The sequence below is a fragment of the Glycine max genome, chromosome 2, assembly GCF_000004515.6.
Source record: "Glycine max cultivar Williams 82 chromosome 2, Glycine_max_v4.0, whole genome shotgun sequence".
Classification (NCBI taxonomy): Eukaryota; Viridiplantae; Streptophyta; class Magnoliopsida; order Fabales; family Fabaceae; genus Glycine; species Glycine max.
This window is the reverse complement of record NC_016089.4, coordinates 4928783-4949476: the sequence shown is the minus strand read 5'-3', so window position 1 is coordinate 4949476 and position 20694 is coordinate 4928783. Positions and strand designations below refer to the sequence as shown.

Below are 20694 nucleotides of genomic sequence, written 5' to 3'. Positions count from 1 at the left end.
TTGTTTAGATTAATTTACACAAAGTGGCGGTTAGAAAGTAAGACCAATTCATTTAACATTTTTATAGTACTATTTGCCTCATTCAAACTAATTACATTGTCTACTCATCAATTATTAAATTGTTTAAAGGCATAATTTTTTTTGCGGGCATTACAAATTTAAAAGGTGGATATACTATTAGGTGTGATGGCCGAGGGACAATTTGACCAAGAAAATCAAGATTGGCATACAAAAAAAATGTCTTTTTCAAATATTAGCGGAAAGAGAGAGAACTTTTTATGCACCTTCGTGGAAGTGGAAATATAGTACTTCACAACTTGATTGATAATTGGATATAAATTTTATAATTGTGGGGACGGCAGAACAGAAATAGTCAACAAAATTTGCAAAAACTGAATGGTTCCAAATCACACGGGTGAAGTAGCCATTCAAAACATGATACATTATTAAATAATTAAAAAAACACATGAAGGACCAAACTATACTTGCCAACCAAACTTGACCCCGTAGATGCAATTATATAAAGCCCTCCACACTATGTTGTGCTATACTCCAAGTTATCTCATCTACGATCTCCACAACCCTTTTGCTCTCACCTCTTTAATCACACTGAATCATACATCAATCAAAATCTTTTCCTTCACACAACAAGATCCAAGCATGTTTAGATCCATGACTACTCGGAGAGGGTATGAAAGATTAGGCAAAGAATCTGCCACCACTGCACTTTTGCATGAGGGGTTCAAGAGGAGCACAAGTTTGCCTTCTTGGGGATCCAATTCTTCAAGAAAAATGGCTCTTGGTTCCACCTATGGAGAAATCAATCTAAAGAGAAACCCCACAAAGAAGGGTAATAATAGTGACAAGAAGAGTCACCCACTTCTCAGCTTCTTGGCTCTTCGTAGGAAAAAGAAAACAACAGCAAGGCCTGAATTTGCAAGGTATCTTGAGTACCTCAAGGAAGGAGGCATGTGGGATTTGAATTCCAATAAACCTGTGATGTATTACAAATGATCATAGCAAGTTTGCTTCGGGTTTGAATGCAAAATTAATTTGTTGGCATATTAATACGTTAAGAGTTTATATAGTACTACTACTATTTGATTCTTAATTATGTCCAATTACTTTGACAAGATGTAGAGTATGGTTACTTTTGCTATTAATTAATCATTCATTTGAATAATTTGCAAACATCAAAAGTTCATCTGCCCTTTTTCGATAGGTTTTAGTAATATAATTAAAGAAGTTAATAAACAGACTTTTTTTTCCCCACTGAATTGGTAGTTCATTATGATTTTGTTTTTAATAACAGCTTCTTTTTATTCTATTTTGGATAAATCAAAATTCATAAATATTTTGGGCAAATTACAACACATAGCTGATGTCGTAAGGTACAACTGATTATAACTAGTGATTATATTGGCATACACTAAAATAATCCATGTATTTGAAATGTGCGTGTTTAACTATTTTGAGGAATAAAGGATATTTTGCAATTGATGGATTCAATTATGTTATGCTTGTCTGCTTCATTAGATCCTATTTTAGTTGGATCAATTGTTTAGAGGCAAATTTATTTTTAAATTTGAAGGAATTTGATGACGCGCAAACTTATAAAATAATAATAATATATACATGGAAACCCAATATACCCATTGACACCAAATAAGAAAGAGATAAAAAAAAAGAAAAAATATATATAATTATTATAAGTTTTGGAGATCTCACATTAATTATTTTTCTTTTTTTGGATTTTTATGTCTTCTATTTTCTGAAAAAACACAACTCTTGTCGAACTCCTTTTCTCTTTTCTTTCTCACTTTTTTTCTTTTTATTTTTTTTTTACCTACAAATAGTTTTTTTATAATAAATATTATTTTATTTAAGTTTTATTACTGTTTTATCTATTTTAATTATAAAAAATTATATTCTATATTTTATATTAGTATATATAATCATAAAAACATTTTTACGTAAAGATTATTAAAATAAATTTAAATTATTTCATAAATAAATATTGTGTTGATTAATATTTATTATAAATAATTTTAAATTCTTTATCAATACTATCATAAATTAAATTGGTTCTATTTTTATGTAGAGACTATAAATATTATTCACAATAGACAATCATGCTTTCTTTTTTTGCTGGAAAATAGCCAATCATGCTTAACATCATTAAAAATGAGAAATTTTTATCTTTTATTACAAGTATCATCTATGGGAAACAATCTTGTTAAAGATTATAGACGACAAAATTCTTTCTTTGATTATTTAAAACCATTGCATTCTAAAAATTCAATAATATTTTAATTATTACTTTGAAATCTTATAAAAAAATCATTTTTTACATATAAATTGTATAAAATAATTTTAAATAATTCTCAAATAAATATTTTGTTGAATAATATTCTTATTATGAGGTTAAAATTTTAATAATAAAAAATAATTTAAATCTAATTAGTTATATATTCATTAGAAAAAAATTAACTTTATGTTTAATAATTTCATATACAAAAATTTTACTAATTATTATTTATATAATAATTTTAATATATTAAATATATTCTTATTACAAATTAATTACTCAACAATGTCATAAATTAAATTATTTTTTTATAACAGAGAGTAAAGATTATAAGTATTATTCATGAGAGACAATTTTACTTGATACTTTTATGAGCGAGAAAACTCTTTTTGCAAATATTTAATGCGGTTTCCTATAAAAAAAACTCAACAATTTTTATTTTTAATTTGAAATCCTATAAAATTAATTGTAATTATAAATTTTATAAAATAATTTCATAAATTAATATCTTTTTGAATAATATTCATATTATGAGGTTGAGTTTTCTATGCTAAAAATTTATTTAAATTTAATTAGTTAATACTTTATTAAAAAAATATTTTTACTCTTTTTAATAACTGCATATAAGAAATTTTTTATCACTATTTACTGTTAAATTATTTTTACTACAATATATAATAAATTTAAACATATTAAAAGTATTTTATGAAATATATTTATTATAATATAATTTTAAATTAGTTACTTAATAATATCATGAATTAAATCAATTTTATATTTTTATGAAAGATACCATAAAAATGTTTTATTAAAGACAATCTTGTTTCACACCAATATAACTTAAATATCAGAAGATAATGTATAATATATTAGATCATGTATACATTATCAATTAAATTAACATGAAATAAATATTATAATCAACATTAAATCCTGCTCGACACAGAATACAAACTGAAAAAAATATAATACAAACTTCAGTACATGTCGAAGAACCAAATATTTGTGCTTTAGCCATACTTGTTAAAAAAAAACAAATAAAAATGAAGAACCAATTATATCCTCTGAAGTACTTTATAAGATGTATACCATCACAATAATTTCATGAATGGAGTTAAATTAATCTATATGTCTTTTCGTGGTAATAGGCAGTAGTGGATACATACTTCACAACTTGATAATTGAATATAAATTTTCTAATTGTGGGGACGACATAAATAGTCAACATAAGTTGCACAATTGAAGCTTTAATTTCAAATCACACGTGTATATAGTAACCATTCAAAACATGATAGTATATTATATTATTGAATAAAAAAACAAGAAGGACCAAACTACTAGCTATCCAAACTTGACCTAAACAAAGATGCATATATTATCACATGGTGACGATGATATTGGGAAGCATCATTATCAAATGTAGTAAGTATTTTTTTTAAACTAAAATCCTAATTCACAAATACTTTTTTCTTAGTTTTAAAAATGAAATTAAAATTATTTTAAAATTGAGTTAAAAATTATTTTAACTAAACATGCTTTGTTTAGAAAATTGCATTTGAAATAAAAAGGTCAAAACTCACAATCACTCAAAATGAGTCATTAATTTTCACAATTTAGTTTTATAATATTTTAATATTTTTGGATGTTATAAGATTAATTACATTTCCAAATTTAGGTTTTGAAACAAATACCATTTTTTTTGTGTGTAAAAAAGTTTATAGGAGGGGAATGTTTGTCCCCCTTTCAAGGTCATGAAAGACCATCAATCTCAACGAGAATTTATAGAGGAATATATATATCACTTTTCAATAGGATGAATTGAGAACCGAACTAAAGTCATGAGTGAGTTCAGATGACTTAGACCAAATGTGAATTTCTAATGGTGAACAATTAACATTTAAGTAAATTTCAAAAATTAGTTTTCAGAATGGGATAAATAGTTCCAAAAACTAATTATATGCAATTAAGTTAGTTTGTATAGTTAATTTAAATGTTATACAATTAATTTTTTTGTTAAATAACTTGATAAATAAAATAAGAGACTCAGATAATTAATTAGTCAAATAAAAATAAGAGTGACATAGTAATATAATATATAAGTCAAATACAAATAATTCAAATATTAATGGAAATTAAAAATGGTTATATGTGAAACTCGCCTCAATGTCAGTCTACTAGATGTTAAATGTGTCTGACATAGTGTTTCAAGCTCCAATCCACTTGCAAATGGAATTTGACATAATTAAGGACTTAGTGTTTGACATAGTGTTTGCAATTAATCCTTAGATCAAGCCTCGAAAATCTTCTCAAACCATTCCTACAAAAGGAATTTGACATAATTAAGGACTTGCAAATGCGATTATCATTAAATACATAATTAGAAAAATACATTTGACAAGCATGAAAAGTCACCCGAACTATACTCTGCTTTTGACGAGTAGGGAGCTAAATTGGGATTCTTGGTGGAACCAATCAATGTAGCCACCCAAGCATTTTGTTGGATCAACCCCTCACACTCCTCTTGTGACATTGTAAAATGTGATTGTGGTAGTGAAGAAACTTGTGATCACAAGTCCTCAACTTTAGGCACATGTCTAATTCGCGTGCAATGCTCGAGCCTCGAGGAGTAAATATCCTGCATATAAGTTGATGAGTAGATTTATAATTTTCATGTACTTTCGTGGAAGTGGATATATACTTCACAACAATTGATAATTGGATATAAAAAAAACTTCACCTTACCCTAATATATGCAAAGAGGCTGTTTCCGAATTCGAATCCATGACCAACAAGTCACAAAGGCACAATTTTACCGCTGCACCAGGGCTCGCCCTCTGATAATTGGATATAAAATCTTATAATTGTGGGGACCAAAGAAATAGTCAACATAAGTTGCAAAACTAAAGTTTTCAAATCACACGTCTATATAGTAACCATTCAAAACATGATAGTATATTATTGAATAAAAAAGCATGAAGGACCAAACTACTAGCTAACCAAACTTGACCTAAACAAAGATGCATATATAAAGCTCTCCACCATGCGTGCTACTCCAAGTTAGCTCTCATCTACAATCCCCACCAACCCCTTTGCTCTCACTTCTTTACTTACACTGTACTGAGTACATCAATCAAAATCTTGTCTTTCACAACAAGATTCAAGTTCAACTATGTTTAGATCCATGACTACTCGGAGAGGGTATGAAAGATTAGGTAAAGAATCTGCCACCACTGCACTTTTGCATGAGGGGTTCAAGAGGAGCACAAGTTTGCCTTCTTGGGGATCCAATTCTTCAAGAAAAATGGCTCTTGGTTCCACCTATGGGGAGATCAATCTAAAGAGAAACCCCACAAAGAAGGGTAATAATAATAGTGACAAGAAGAGTCACCCACTTCTAAGCTTTTTGGCTCTTCGTAGGAAAAAGAAAACAACAGCTAGGCCTGAATTTGCAAGGTATCTTGAGTATCTCAAGGAAGGAGGCATGTGGGATTTTAATTCCAATAAACCCGTCATGTATTACGAATGATACCTAGCTTGCTATTTTGAATGCAGAATATGTTAGGATTTCGTGTAAGAATTTATATAATATTTGAATATTCTCATGTCAAATTACTCTGAGAAGATGTAGAGTATACGGTTACTTTTGGTATTAATCATTCATTTGAATATTAATTGCAAACAATAAAACATCGATCAAAAGTTCATCAACCTGTTTTCACTAGCTAGGTTATTGTGATATAAAGACGTTCTGTTCTCAATGGTGGATTGGAGATGTTAATCGGACAATTTTTTTTTGTACTGAGTTGTAGTTGATAATGATTTTGTTTTTAATAACGGTTTCTTTTTATTCTATTTTGGATAAATTATAAAATAGCTCATAGCTGATGTGGTAAGGAGCAAGTGATAATATTTTGGCATACACTGAAAAAAATTGTTTTTTAAATGTTACTATTATATATGTGGATGTTTGATTATTTTTTATTGTATGTAAATTGCTTTTATGATGCTACTCGGTTGATCAAACTGGACTTGAAAGTTTCTCTAATTTTTATGATTCTGCGCCATTATCTTGTTTTTGGCCACTTGAGTCTGGAATTTGATCCCCCTAGAACTGCAACTCCAATATAAAATGAGATTAAAGATCATAATAATGATAAATAACAACAACTACTACTACCTGATGGGCCGAATGAGTTTAATTTCTTAAACTCAAGATGCATGGCTATGGGCTCTTACAATTGCTTATCTAAAAAATATAAACATCATTTATTATTAATTTACCAGTCATACACAAATGATGAATGCGTATTGGCACTCCTTTTACTTATAGTACCAGTCAGTCCCCATCTTATTTTGGTGAATTGAGGTTACTTGTCTAGTAGAATTGGTCCCTCAAGTTTTGTATTCATGTATCACACTAGTATTTGTGGGACTTGTGTTGTTTTCCATTTGTTTCATGATTCAACAGTAGTTTCTATTTGAAAAGAGAGGTCATGGATATTGAATCTAGTAACGTGGATGAAGAACAAAATAACGAAGGGGGAGGACATTAATGAGGTAACTGGTAAGAGGAACGAAGTAGAAGAGAAAGGTTCATGATAAACATTATTTTACCGTAATACGTAAGAGATTGTTTGGTTGAGAGGAGGGAAAAGGAGAAAAAGAAGATAATAGAAAAAATAAATAAATAAAAAATAGGAGTGAAATATAAGTGATTTGGTTGGAAAAAAATAAATGAAAATAGAATAAATTTTTTTGAATTAAAGTTAATTGGGAGATCAAAAGAAATATTGGAGTTGAATAAATAACTATTTTAATCTTTTTAAAATAGGATATTTATACCACATACTACTATAAGCCATTTTAACTATTATTGGTTGTTTTTTTTTTGTTACTTCCAAACATAAAATTAAAAATTATGCTTTTTTTTCCTCAAAAAACCGAAAATTAAATCAAACCAAATTTTTTGGATTTAATTGGATGATTTTTTTTCAAAAACAACTGATTCGATTTGATTTGCAGTTTGTGTTTTTAAAATTGGTCCAACCGAATCAATCACAATACTTATATTACTTTAGTGTTATGTAATTTATTACATGTGTGTATATCTTAAGTTTCATTATATCTTGTAATATTATGTATACCAAATTTATATAATGCATAAATTGTTTTTATAGCACTTTTTTATTATATGTGTATAAAATATACTTTATATTATTATCGGATAATAATAATTTATCATATATAATAAATTTATTTATTTTATAATAATGACATGATTTGTGTACGAATGATATTTTTACGGTTAAAATACTACTTTTTTTATACATGACAAAGACAAAAAAGTTTCACTGATAAATTAAAATTAAGATATAAACTTTATTAATATAATGAATATAATTGATAGCATAGATCTCAAAGCTAAGAAAGAAAATCGAGCGAGTAATTGTTCATTTTATTCTTGATACATAAGTAAGTAATTAAAATCTGAAATGTAAGCTGTAAAAAAAAAAGTGAATAATATTTTTCACCAAAAAGAACTCTAATAATTAATTGATTAATTATGTAATTGCAATGCATTTTGTTTTTTTGTTTGTTTGGAGAAATTGAATAATTGGTAAACGAAAGATAATTAATCATATAATTTTTTATCAGTAAAATCAGAGAACATAAGATAAATTTACGATTTGTCTTAACATTTACAAGTTTTTGCAAGAAAAAAAAGAAATTGTGAATCCAACACAAAATAACACGCCATCTTTGTTTATGAACTCATCGGATTTGTGATGAGTCATCAAATCAAATTTGACGAGCTCCTAAACATTAGGTAATATTTCATATATATTTTTAAAAACAAACATAAAAATAATAATAATGTAATTCCAATATTATATAAGTAGGGAAAGGAATATTTCATTCCCTCACACCAAAAGCATCCTTAATCAAGTGGGTACGTAATTCATGAACTCATGTCATTAAACCGTTAGTTAGTGGTAGTTGAATATATAACGTTACTACATAATAAGAATTTTTTTAAGGAACTACATAAAAATAAGGAAAAGAATTTGAAAAGGAAAAGTCAACTTTGTGAATGACCAAATTTTGCACGGCTAATGTTCAAATTGTGCTTTATTGACCTTATTAACAATGATATTCAATTTGCAATTGAGGACATGTGATTGCAACGTGTTGTTGACTGGTTGGTGGTGCAATTGAATAAGGAAGACTTGTCTTAAAGAAAGAAGAAGAGCCAGTAACAGTGTGACACTGTGCCACCTTCTCACGACTCCTCTTTATCATTGTTGTCTCTTTTAGAAGGCACCTTAATTTTAACTCAAAATAGTTTTATTTGGCCTTCTCAAAGAGCCAAACAACCATTCAAACGCAAGTAGCTACCACCAGATATTCATACTCATTATTAAAACTCAATAATATGCTTCTCCAAAATTTGCCAAAAATATTACATTATTTCCACCTGACGCACGCAATGAGAATGGGCCGGGCCCATCACGAGAGATGCGTGCTCGTGGCACCACCACCGCCACCACAGAAAAAGAAAAAGAAGAATCTCCTCAAAATAAATATATGATGAATAAATGATGTATGCATACATGCTGTAACAAAATAATAATAATAATAATATCTTATGTAAACATTTTTTACATTTTTACTTAAGAAAAAGAAAAACAGTTTTATATTTTCATCTAATTATAAATTATCACATGATAAGTATGTTATTTTTTTACATAACTATCTTTTTTTTTTTTGCTGAATACATAACTACCTTAAAAACATATTCATAATTTTTTTTCAAAAGTTATATTAAAATTATTTTTCATCATCATCCAACGTGCAACTAATTAAATACACAATAAAAATGTTATCTTTAAAAAAACATTAATGCATACTCCCTCCAGAGTTAAATATAAGAAAAAAAATTAATCTACTCAAATTAAAAAAAAGTTGATTAACAACATTTAATTACATTAATCTTAATTTAAAAGTATTTTTAAGAAAATTTAAAAGTAAGTCATTGTCTTAAATTACTCTTCGTTCAAATTTGATACCACGAATGAGTTATTGAAATTTAAAATAAGGAGTAAGAGTCAAGATAAATTTTTTTTTTTTGCTTATATTGAGAACTGGAGAAGGGAGTATTTATTTAAAAAATATTAACACATAGCTATTAAAGTCATGAACCCATTAAACTATTCTTTTTATGTAGATAATTATCTTAAAATAATGAATGGATACCTTTTTTTATGGAATGATTGCATACCTATTAAAGTCATAAATAAATATATTTTTTAAAAGAAATAAATGAATAAACATAACCAATAATAGAAATAGATCTCCGAGGAGGTTGCCACAAAAAATTCCGTAAAAAAAATTATAAGAGGACGTTTGTTTCATAAATAATTTGTTTAGTTTAGAAAATAAAGTATATGAGAGTGTTATTTTTGAGTATTTAATAAAAATGTATTAGGTTATCAACAAAATTAAATGAAAATATTTTTTATATTTTTAAGAATAATTGCAACATATGTTTAGTTAAACTATTTTTTTCTTAAAATATATATTATAATTATTAAAATTTTCTTATTACGTTATATAATACAAACAAATTTATTGTAATACCAATAAATAATAAATAAATTATACTCAAAATATTATATATATATATATATATATATATATATATATATATGACGTGTCATCACAAAATTCTTCTCATTACTCCTTTATTTATTAGATTATGACTCAAAATATAAATATATCTATACATATGTAAAACTAATGAGATTAAAGGTAAATAAAAATTGATACGTTAATGATAATTTAAAAAATGAGAAATTAAAGAACACAAATAAAAGGATAGTTAAAGAGAGGGTGTAATAGTGAATAAAAAAGAATAAATATATATTTTTACTCAAAAAGATTTTTTTCTCATGAAAATAAATATCTTTTATTGTTTTGCACGAGACTAAAAAATCTATCTATGAAACAAAAGTATAAAAAAAATGAAAGAGTGAAAAAGGGGTTAGTTAGGGCAAGGTATGGAAAGTTGTGGGGCGTGTTGAAGGTGGAAATTGATTCCACATGTGTGGGAAGAGTGCGCAAAGAGACAAAATTATATAAAAAAAAAAAATACATAAAAAAATTATGCAGCTTCTTCGCACGCCTCCCATTTCACCCTGACGCGGCCTCCTTCTCCTTTTTCTTTCTCACAACTTAGAGTCATTTTCACTTCCTCCTCTTTCTTCTTCTTCTTCCCTGCCCAAGGTTTGTCTCTTCTTATTATTTTAACCTTTTTCTGATTTTTATCGCAATTTTTCATTTCTGATTGCTGATTTCGTGGAAAAATAAAATCTCATGCCAATTTCGATTTTGCTTTCTTAGAGAGTTCGGCTAAAATAGCGATTTGGGTTTGGAATTGAATTCCGTTTTAGGTTTCGGCTATATTTCGGATTCATGGATTCCTTGTGAGCTTTTTTTTTTCTGTATAATTATTATGATGCTAAGAATTTTTGGTTTCGTTTCATTTCTTCTTTTCTTCTGCAATGAAACAGAAGATTATGATTTGGTGTTAGGTTAGAATTGTGCAAAGATTCTTCTGTTTTCGATGTATTCAAAGGAGGAGAGAATAGGTCATTATATAAGGTTAGGGATTTTGCGTTTGTTTGATCTTCTATGTTACCTGATTTTGCTTTTCTATGTACATGGTTCTACCGATTTTTAATTTCTATCGATTAGATTATATGCAGCATAATTGACATTTGCGTTCAATTAGCCTAGGAACGGTCTTAATACATGATTGGTTAGTTATTCAAATTTTAACGTATGTATGATTTTGATATGAATTTATACAGCTATGCCGACCTTTACTGCAATAGCATTTGATAGATTGATAGAGCCTGGAGCTTCGAAACCTGCCTATAAATCTGCTCCGGTGCCAATGCCTGTCCCAAAGAAGCTCGAGAGGCGAAGTAGTGAACCGAAGACTGTAAGAAAGAAGCCCCCCCCTCGTCCTCAATTAAAGCCAGCACTCTATGCCACTCCTGAGGTGACGCCGCTTCTGGATGCGCCCTCTTCTTTCCCTCCCTCTCCGTACATCATCAATCACAAACGGCGTGGCCCACGCCTGCTGAAGAGTTTTTCTGAGGCCAATGTGCAGTCCAAGCAGGAGAATCTTGACAATGAAATTCCTAATGGTATGAGCAATGATGCTGTGGCTGCCAGTTCAGATGGTGATCTTCAAGTGAATTCCACGAACACTGAACCTGTTAAGGAGGAGCAGGTGAATGGCATACATGATACCAACCTTAGTAGCAGTGGCAACAATGGTGGTGACCTTGGGGAGGGACATAGGGAAAGTGAAAGTAGTGGCATTCTTAATGGATCATCACACTTGGATAAAGTAGTGGCATTCAATTTGGAAAGAGAGGGTGAGAGTGAAGACTTTTTTGATCCCCATGATTCAATGAGTTTAAAAAGTTGCACGGATGCTGAGGATAATACTGGTGCAGATCAAGCAGGGAAATTCAGCGCTGCTGGTGGGGAATTTTTTGATGCCTGGGAAGGTAAATTGAGCTAGTTTAAGTGCCAATTATTTCTTTGAAGTTGAGTGTATGCATGTAGACAAATACAACCCTAGGGATGTGCTCTTCAATAGAGTTTGAAATTGGGTGTAATGTGTAGGATCATTTTTCTTTTCCTTTTTTATTTTAAATTTTGATTTCCATTTTTCTCTGCCTTTTCTTCATGTCATTGTGTGTGGGCGTTGCCGCAGTGATAAAAGGGATATCCTGCTTTGTCAATTGGTTTATCAGTTTTAGTGCTTATTTGGATACTGATCAGATGTGAGGAAGAGAGGAACAGTAGATGTCTTGGAAATATTTCATGATATAAGATTATCTTGGCTCTTTTTTTTCCTGTAGAGCTCTCTTCTGATGGTGGGACTCAAAATTCACATCGTGATATTGAAGCTGAGTTGCGTGAAATAAGGTTGAGTTTATTGATGGAGATAGAGAAGCGGAAGCAAGTTGAAGAATCCCTTAACAGCATGCAAAGCCAGTGGGAGAGACTTAGGCAACGGTTATCTCTTATGGGAATTGCTTTGCCTTCAGATCTTACTGCTGAGGGTGGGCAGCTGAGTTCTGATCCTATGGAAGATGTATGTCAGCAACTTTACATTGCTAGGTTCATATCAAACACTATTGGGAGAGGAATTGCCAGGGCAGAAGCGGAGATTGAAATGGAAGCTCAATTAGAGTCAAAGAACTTTGAGATTGCTCGACTATTAGAACGTCTTCACTGTTATGAGACCATGAATAGGGAGATGTCTCAGAGGAACCAGGAAGCTGTAGGTAAGATTTATGTCGTATTTTTGTCTGCAATTGTATTGATATCACATTTATCCTTCTTCTACCTTTAACTGAATATATCTATTTTGGCTTTAATGTTTGATAAATGTACTGTTTGCTACGAGTTAGAATTGTTTTGATTTGTCATTTTATTTTACCTCAAAAACACATCTACCACTTGCCATTTAAAATGACTAATGAATATTTGTTAAGAGATAGTTGAATAAACACTGTATTGGCACAGTATCTGCTTTATGGTCATTGACTGTGAATATGCTACTGCAGTTTTATTGATGGAGTAAGCCGTATGTTTGATAATGTAAATAAGAAGTACAATACTAGGCTGTTTGGTGGCTTAATAATGTCTATTATGGGCTATGTACACACAAAACCTCCAAAAAGAGAGAATTACTGGAAGAAAAGGAAAGAATGCAAAAACCATTTATTATTATTGTGAAGTGAAGATCAATTAAATAGTTATGATGACATAGTATGAGCTCATATCTTATGCTTGTATGCAGTGTCATTGCAATAATAGGTAAAATGACAGCTGTATATCTTTAAGGATTTCTACTTGGAGTGCATTTGGGTAAACAAAATAATTATGCACTTAAGTGGTTATCACATGAGGGTTACTTGTGAGCTTTACTGTGAAGCAACTAAAATAAGTTAATAAGAACTTGTTTTGATAAGCTTCTGATTTATAGCTTGTTGAAAGAAATTAAAAAGAACTTATAGGAAGGTTATGAGCCAGTTTCATAAGCTCAAATAAACCTTGTAGGATTTTATTTTACCAAACCTGCCCTAATGCTACAAATGATTTATGGCATGTATTAGGTATGCACTAAAAAAATATTGTGCTTGGATTCTTCATATAAGTGCTTTATACTTCTAAATTTTCTTTTAAGCCTTAATTTCTGTTTTTTTTTTCCTAAGCATTTTGTTTCCGTATTTCTATACCATTTGCGATATTAGGTACATAAACTTACACATATCTAGGAGTGAACGTTATTTAATTGTTAGATTCATAAACTTACACATATCTAGGAGTGAACGTTATTTACTTGTTAGATTGGGCTTTTACCAATCATGCCTACTTATGTTAAGTTATAACTGATCATGATTCGAAACTATTTTTTATTTAGCGGTCAATTCTCCCACGATGGTAGAATTTTATTAATGGGTATGTAATACAATGAGTTTTTATCTAATGCTTGCACAAGTACACAATCATAGTGTCTTATTGACATGCACTGGGGAAAGACATGCTTTACCTTGTTTCCATCCTAAATATAAGCCCTAGTTTGTGTGGCTTGCTTCATCTGTTTTCTGTTTCATTTATATTATTTGTTGTCTTGTTTAGAGATGGCACGGCGTGAGAGACAAAGAAGGAGTAGGAGGCAGAGATGGATTTGGGGATCTATTACTACTGCCATTGCAGTTGGTACTGCAGCAATAGCATGGTCCTATCTCCCTGTGGGTAGAGGATCAACATCTGCAGTTCATGATCAGGTTTCTGAACATGATGATGCAGCCAACTAATATACCGTCAATACTAACTTCATTGCCGAGTTATGGTAGAGGAGGAGAATAAAAGTTATATGTGCCACTATGTGGCTAACATGTTACATATCTCTTACTTGATCATTACAATTTTCCGGCATCCTGAGTATGTGCATAATTTTCTCTAACGTGCCTTTCATTGGAAGTCTAGCTAGTAGATTAGTGAAAGGGTTCAGTCTTGAGTTGATTGATGAAATAATAATACACCATAATTTCCTATGGATTCTGGGTGCAAAGTAATTGCTTCACCTGATACATTTCGCAGATCATATTTGTAATAGATTCTTTATGCTTGCTTCTCCAAGCATTTTAACACCACTGAATATATTTGATACTTGGTGTTGCTGAATCGTAATAAAGGAAATCTGGTCAAGCCATGATGCGTGCATGACCTATTAGAATTCTTTCCAACTTGGTGTTTCTGTGCCTTGTTTCAGTTGGTTGTGTTCCATGGCAAGGGTGGATGAGGGTTTATTTTTCGTTAACGCCTTCAAATAAATGTTGCTGATTGTAATATTTCTATAACCTATTGGCTTTCCTACTGTAACAAATTGCATTCTCTTGGATTTCACAGATCCCGTCACCTTACAGATGCGAAATTGAGAAATTTTTTATAATGTGTTAATCTAAAATTATATGTTGGATATATTTTTTGCTTGCGAGAAATGCTGCGCTCCTCTCATTTTGGTAGGATAAAAATAAGTGTGCCTATTGTTAATCTAAAGTTAAAATCATGAAATATTTTAATTTAAATAAATGGTAGTTATATTTTTACTTGTAAGGGATACTATTTTCTAAAACAATTTTTAAACATGCTCTCAATTACTTTGTGAAGTTTTTTTTTTTCTTTTAATGCAAAGCTTGTACGAACATACTAAATTTCATTGGTTTCACTCGTATTTAACATGTCTGATTCAAAATTTTGTAGTTTTTAATAAATTAATAATAAAAATGTGTCAAAAAGTTTTAGCACTTCTCCTATGCACTTTACTTAAAATAATAACTACCAAACGAATGCATACAATTCAATTATTAAATTATTGATTTTAAAGATTATTATGTTAAATGTAAGTAAACAAAATCGATTTATTATATAATTTTTTAATATGAAAATTAATTTAGTTTAAATTTAAAGATAATAGTAATAATAGCAATAACATTTTGAAGTTAATTTTAGAGCTAATTAATAATAAGGCTTAAAAAATTTCCACATGAAAAAACAAGGCTTTAATTTTTTGTTTACGTACATTCACAGTTTTTCAATTTTGAATCTTGTAGTTTTTTTTTAGTTTTAGTGCTAGTAAGTTTGTTGTTTTTTAATTTTGGTATTTGTAAGTTTTATTTATTTATTTGTAGTTCATCTAAATTTCTATATTTTTTTTCTTGAACAAAGACGCGTCTGAGAGACCACAATAGGTCCAAAGTGAAAAAGGATTTGTCAACCATTGATAAGATAAATTTGTTTTTAAATTAAACGGCTGGATATATTTTGCTCTTTCCAGATTTAGCCTTCCTGTCCCCTTCCGCTACGAAATTGGAGCAGAGGAGTGGCGGAGGACGAAGTCGACGGCGACAATGGTTAACGAAACGGTGCGGTGGTGTGCTTTGTTGTAGTCGTCTCCGATCATCATCGAGAATGCGCAATCTGGCTGCACCTCATTCCTTGGGGGTTTTCATCTTTCGCCCCAATAAGCCTCCTTTTCTCACTCTCCCCTCACTCTCTCGAAGATCTCTCCCTTCCATCCAGTGCGGTGCAGTTCAATTCCGCCCCTGCATCGATATCCACAAAGGGAAAGTGAAGCAAATTGTAGGGTCCACCCTTCAAGACTTGAAAGGCTCCGATCCCGTCACCAATTTTGAGTCTGATAAGTCAGCCGCTGAATACGCCACGCTTTACAAGCAAGATGGACTCACTGGTGGTCACGTCATCATGCTTGGTGCGGATCCTTTGAGCAAAGCTGCTGCCCTTCAAGCATTGCACGCTTATCCCGGTATCTATGTCTATGCCTATACATATAGCATTCCCTGTGTCTTTTATTGTTCATGATATCATTAAAACTTCTAGATTTTTCCCCTGCTCAACTTAATTTGGAGGACTCGTATAAAATTTAGGCGGTCTGCAAGTCGGAGGGGGAATAAATTCTGACAATTGTTTGAGTTACATTGAGGAAGGAGCAAGCCATGTCATTGTCACTTCTGTAAGTCATATCTTTGAGTTGTTCAATGTTTTCATTCCATTGTCTTTCATCCAATATTCATCGAGAAAATGTATATGGATAGGGCTTCTTACTTAAATGCACTCTCATTATCGATTATCCGCATTCTATATAGCACCTGGTCTGCAATCATGAAGAGCAGTTTCCCTTTCATTTTGATTCATATCTAGACTTTGAAAATAAAAACACAGAAAGGATCTATAATATGTCTGCAGCGGTGGCAAGAAAAAGCTCGTTAATTTTCCATGGGGGTCTCCAATATTGAAGAACATGTGATGATTTGACCTTTGTTAATGGAAAAATATTTTAGACGTTTATATTTATTGATTCTGTCTTTGCAGTATGTATTCAATAATGGACAAATGGATATTGGAAGGCTAAAAGATCTTGTTCAAATTGTTGGAAAAGAGAGACTTGTGTTGGATCTCAGTTGCAGAAAAAAGGTACTTACCTTTATATTTGATGGTAAATTTATTCAAGAAAAATGGAATTTTGGTAATTATTGGCTAAAAGTGTTCAAATACTCTAGAGCAAATTACACTTAACCCCCCTGTATTTAGGACTTATTACACTCTCACCCTCTCCGTTAAAATCCATTACTTTCGCACCCCCTAAGTCTCACTGTTAATTGACGGTGTTATTTTTTTAGTGAAAGGTCTAAAAAACCCAATGTGTCACAACAAAGGAGGGGAGGTGTGTGTAATTTGCTAAATGCTCTAGACTAGAGCAGTTCCATGTAAGCTGAGGAAAGTGTTTGTAATGAGGAAATAATTTAATGCACATGTGAATGTTCAATGGTCAGGAAAATTTCATGATGTTACCTACACATCATAACATTTCTATGCTTTTTATCCATTAGTTGGATTATTTATTAAGCACTCTTGGTTTTCATTGCTCAGGATGGTAAATATGCAATTGTCACTGATAGATGGCAGAAGTTCAGTGATGTGTTTGTTGATCCTGATGTAATGGAATTTCTTGCCAACTTTGCTGATGAGTTTCTGGTTCATGGTGTTGATGTTGAAGGGAAGAAGTAAGCAATTTTTTTTATGTTCTATGATAACTGCATATAAAGACAAAAATTCTAGTTGTAGAATTAGATAGGAGGGTGAGAGATCCATAATTTTTAGAATAGTTAGTAATGTATCCTGGAAGAAGTAGAAAAGTATTCTGTATGTAACTTGTTCTACCTATTTCTTGGTTTTGTCATTGTTACCAGAAGACATTAAAAATCTTTACATTGTATTCTTGCATAAGTCTCAATCTCTGTGTACATCCTAGACTGCACTGGAGTGAGTGGGCTAATCAAGTACTACTTTTTAATAGTATTTTTTGGATTGTTGAAATATTTGAGCTCAAACTTTGATTCTGTATGAATGCCATCAAAGTAGTTTAATTGTTGATTGATGAAGCTTTCTTCCCTTTGTGGTTTTGCGCTTAAAGAGATTGTTTCGTAATCAAAAGTACACTACAACCTACAAGTTAGATATGAAAAGATCAAGTTAGTATAATTTTTTTGGATTGGTATTTGTTAGATGTATATGGGGGAGAATTTAGAAAGACAGAGAACCTAGAGAATGAAAATGCTTTATTATTAAAGGGAATGTAGTGCATAGGTTCAGCATAACATCCATAGTGTCTTGATAGACTTAATGGAGACTATTTCCTTGGCTAATGTTAATTGAGTGCAACTCCTTGTGCACTAATACCCTGAACAATAAATGCATTTTATCTTGTGATGCATGAATATACTATTTGTCTATTTCCTCAATGCACTAACTGTTATTATTTCCAACAGTATTGTATATGCTCGTTATCATTGTTGTCCTTTTAAATCAACAGTTGATTAAACAAAAACTATATGTTGTACTACAATCAAAGTGATGTGTGAAATATGTTTTAAATTATCTTTTCTGGTAGTTATTTCAAAATATTAATTAAAGAATATAACTAGGGATCTACGGTTGTGTTCAAGATGAACAGAATTTGTTTCACAGATTGAAAAAAAATCACAACTCCATATGCATGCATTGAAAATACATCTGATGATAAATGAAATCTCCTTGTAGGTTGGGAATTGATGAAGAACTTGTGGCTTTGCTTGGCAAATATTCAACGGTTGGTAGCCCTTGATTTTATTTCCATCCATTTCAACAAAATTTTCAAATTGCTCAAATATCATAAGTAAATGATTGTTTGTGGGTGGTTGACCTTTTTAAATAATGTGTATGTGCATTTCTGTTGAGGAGTGGTAAATGTGAGAAAATATTTTTTCGCTGTTTGAAAGACTGGCTCTGAAATGCCAACAGTTAAAAACTTATGTCTTACATCAGATTTCCATTTGTGCTTCTATCTGGAAACCATTTGAAGTGTGCATATTATTTGATGCCATTTTGATTATCAGATTCCTGTTACTTATGCTGGTGGTGTGACTGAAATGGCTGATCTAGAGAGGATAAGAACGGCTGGAATGGAGCGTGTGAATGTTACTGTGGGCAGTGCCTTGGATATTTTTGGGGGAAACCTGGCTTACGAAGATGTTGTAGCTTGGCATGCCCAGCAAAATGCCTCTGTAGTTTAATTAGTATGTTTTCTTTAGTTGGGGGGACTGGTAAGCAAAGATTTGTTTTTAGTGTTTCTCTAGGTATGTAACCATGTATCAAGTGATTTTTCTATCATTTTTTTCTTATAATTCTAGCATTTACCCTCATCGTTAACTTTTGTGATTCTGACAAGATTATTATCTACCACTAGTAACCCAAAAGCAACCCTTTTAATGGTCTTATTTTAAAAGCAATCTTCTTGTTTACTTCTATGTATTTATTTTGCAACTCCGATCTTTGGTGAACAAGATCACTATAAAACTCCTACACAAGTTCATGTTTTTTAATGTCTAAATCAGTTAAAGCATGCATCTTCTAAATCAGTTGTAAAGTTATATTTGTTTATCAAGATAGCTTTTATTCCTTTTTATTTTAAATTATATATATATATATATATATATATATATATATATGAAATAGTAAAAATAATTAGGTTTAAATATGTTTTTTATTTTCTAATATATATTCGTTTTTGGCGTTTGATTCTTAATAAATTTTTCCAGCAGTTAACCAGTCATTGGCATGCAATGTGTGCTGTCACAAGTACTTGTTAGCTGAGTGGGATTACATGTTAATTTTTTTTTTAATCTTTAAAAAGTAGAAACAATGTCGTTTTTTATTCTTGTTTTTGTTTGTTTCTCTCTTTCTCTCTCCACTGCCTCCATCACCTGTCGTGTTGGGTCCACCGCCTCTTCCATCGTCGCCATCTCTGCCAGTAGCGATGTTGACTCCTTCCGCTTCAACACCACGAATCGTAGTAGCTTTGCTACGCCCATCTTCCTCCACAGGGATTTAAGCATGGTAGAGAAATCAGGGTCCAGCAGAGGCGTGGCGCGAAGGAGCTCTACGAGCGCAGTTTTCGATTTCGGTTTGAGAATATAGTCTTATCACTCTCCAGTGGCACCAAATGCACCGATCTCTTCACCACCCACTTCTCCTCCCTCCAACACCCTGTCGCCGAGAAATCTCAATCTCTCATTCCCTCTCCAAAGAAACCCTTAAATCCCTCCACTGTCGTGAGACATCCATCCCGAAGCACGAGTCCTCCGTCGTTGCCTGCATCGAGGAGTCGAGGGAGGCCATGCTCACATTGCAACTCACAGCCACCATCTCCATCCTTCTTCAGATCTGGTTCACCATCACCATCTCGAAACGACGTCGTTTTTTATTCCTTTTTTTTCACGCACATGAACGAGGGCATGATGGTGGTGTTTGTGCACCGTCTTCACCTCGTGGTGGTGTGCTAGCATCACAATCTGTGGTTTGTTGTTCGATGGTGGCAGTGGTGCATGGAGAGCTTGCAGAAAAGAGGAAGAAGGAGCTTGACAAAACGATGTCGTTTTTAATTTAAAAAATTTCAAAAAAAAACTTTTTTCTACATGTAATCGCATGTCAACGTGTTTGATTAACTGTCACATAAAACAAGTAATAGATCTCGATTAATGGGAGGTACCTTGGATAAGACGGGAGATACCAAAAAATGAGTATAGCAGAGACAAAAACATATTTAAGTTAATTAATTATATTTATGTTTATAATTAGAGGAAAAAATATTTTTCAAATAATTAATATGTAATTTTTCAAAAGAACAAATAAAATAATTGTATAATTCAACATTAAATGAGACACTAATAGATTTT

At 31.1% G+C, this 20694-nt stretch overlaps 4 protein-coding genes and 1 long non-coding RNA gene across 7 annotated transcripts; 4 read left to right on the top strand and 1 right to left on the bottom strand.

Annotated features, from left to right (window-relative positions):
* The first annotated feature begins 547 nt into the window (after nucleotides 1-547).
* LOC100801665 (uncharacterized) lies at nucleotides 548-1197 on the top strand. Its single transcript, NM_001253981.2, has one exon. It carries the CDS (start codon nucleotides 661-663, stop codon nucleotides 1012-1014), a length of 354 nt encoding a protein of 117 aa, NP_001240910.1. The 5' UTR covers nucleotides 548-660; the 3' UTR covers nucleotides 1015-1197.
* Nucleotides 1198-4441: 3244 nt separating this feature from the next.
* Nucleotides 4442-5109, bottom strand: LOC121173840 (uncharacterized). The gene is made up of 3 exons (XR_005889353.1): nucleotides 5051-5109; nucleotides 4721-4943; nucleotides 4442-4625 (listed from the first exon to the last, which is right to left on the bottom strand). It is a non-coding gene; the product is annotated as an uncharacterized lncRNA (long non-coding RNA).
* Nucleotides 5110-5362: 253 nt separating this feature from the next.
* Nucleotides 5363-6120, top strand: LOC100527189 (uncharacterized). Its single transcript, NM_001249261.2, has one exon. The coding sequence runs from the start codon at nucleotides 5478-5480 to the stop codon at nucleotides 5832-5834; it is 357 nt and encodes a 118-aa protein (NP_001236190.1). The 5' UTR covers nucleotides 5363-5477; the 3' UTR covers nucleotides 5835-6120.
* A 4261-nt stretch (nucleotides 6121-10381) lies between these two features.
* On the top strand, nucleotides 10382-14751 carry LOC100798468 (uncharacterized). Of its 3 annotated transcripts, none has more exons than XM_014765157.3 (5): nucleotides 10382-10591; nucleotides 10879-10969; nucleotides 11179-11889; nucleotides 12247-12675; nucleotides 14036-14646. In XM_014765157.3, the coding sequence occupies exons 3-5, from the start codon at nucleotides 11181-11183 to the stop codon at nucleotides 14212-14214; spliced, it is 1317 nt and encodes a 438-aa protein (XP_014620643.1). In that variant the 5' UTR covers nucleotides 10382-10591; nucleotides 10879-10969; nucleotides 11179-11180; the 3' UTR covers nucleotides 14215-14646. The 3 variants fall into 3 exon arrangements, with proteins under 3 accessions (XP_014620643.1, NP_001357535.1, XP_040862143.1); XM_041006209.1 differs by having other exon boundaries at nucleotides 10415-10591; nucleotides 10709-10969; NM_001370606.1 differs by lacking the exon at nucleotides 10879-10969 and having other exon boundaries at nucleotides 10405-10591; nucleotides 14036-14751.
* Nucleotides 14752-15771: 1020 nt separating this feature from the next.
* LOC100800577 (1-(5-phosphoribosyl)-5-[(5-phosphoribosylamino)methylideneamino] imidazole-4-carboxamide isomerase, chloroplastic-like) lies at nucleotides 15772-19260 on the top strand. Its single transcript, NM_001253062.2, is given in 6 exon segments — nucleotides 15772-16226; nucleotides 16348-16433; nucleotides 16793-16894; nucleotides 17351-17484; nucleotides 18521-18569; nucleotides 18856-19260. Coding segments are annotated over 6 exon segments (903 nt in total). The 5' UTR covers nucleotides 15772-15871; the 3' UTR covers nucleotides 19033-19260.
* The last annotated feature ends 1434 nt before the right edge of the window (nucleotides 19261-20694 follow it).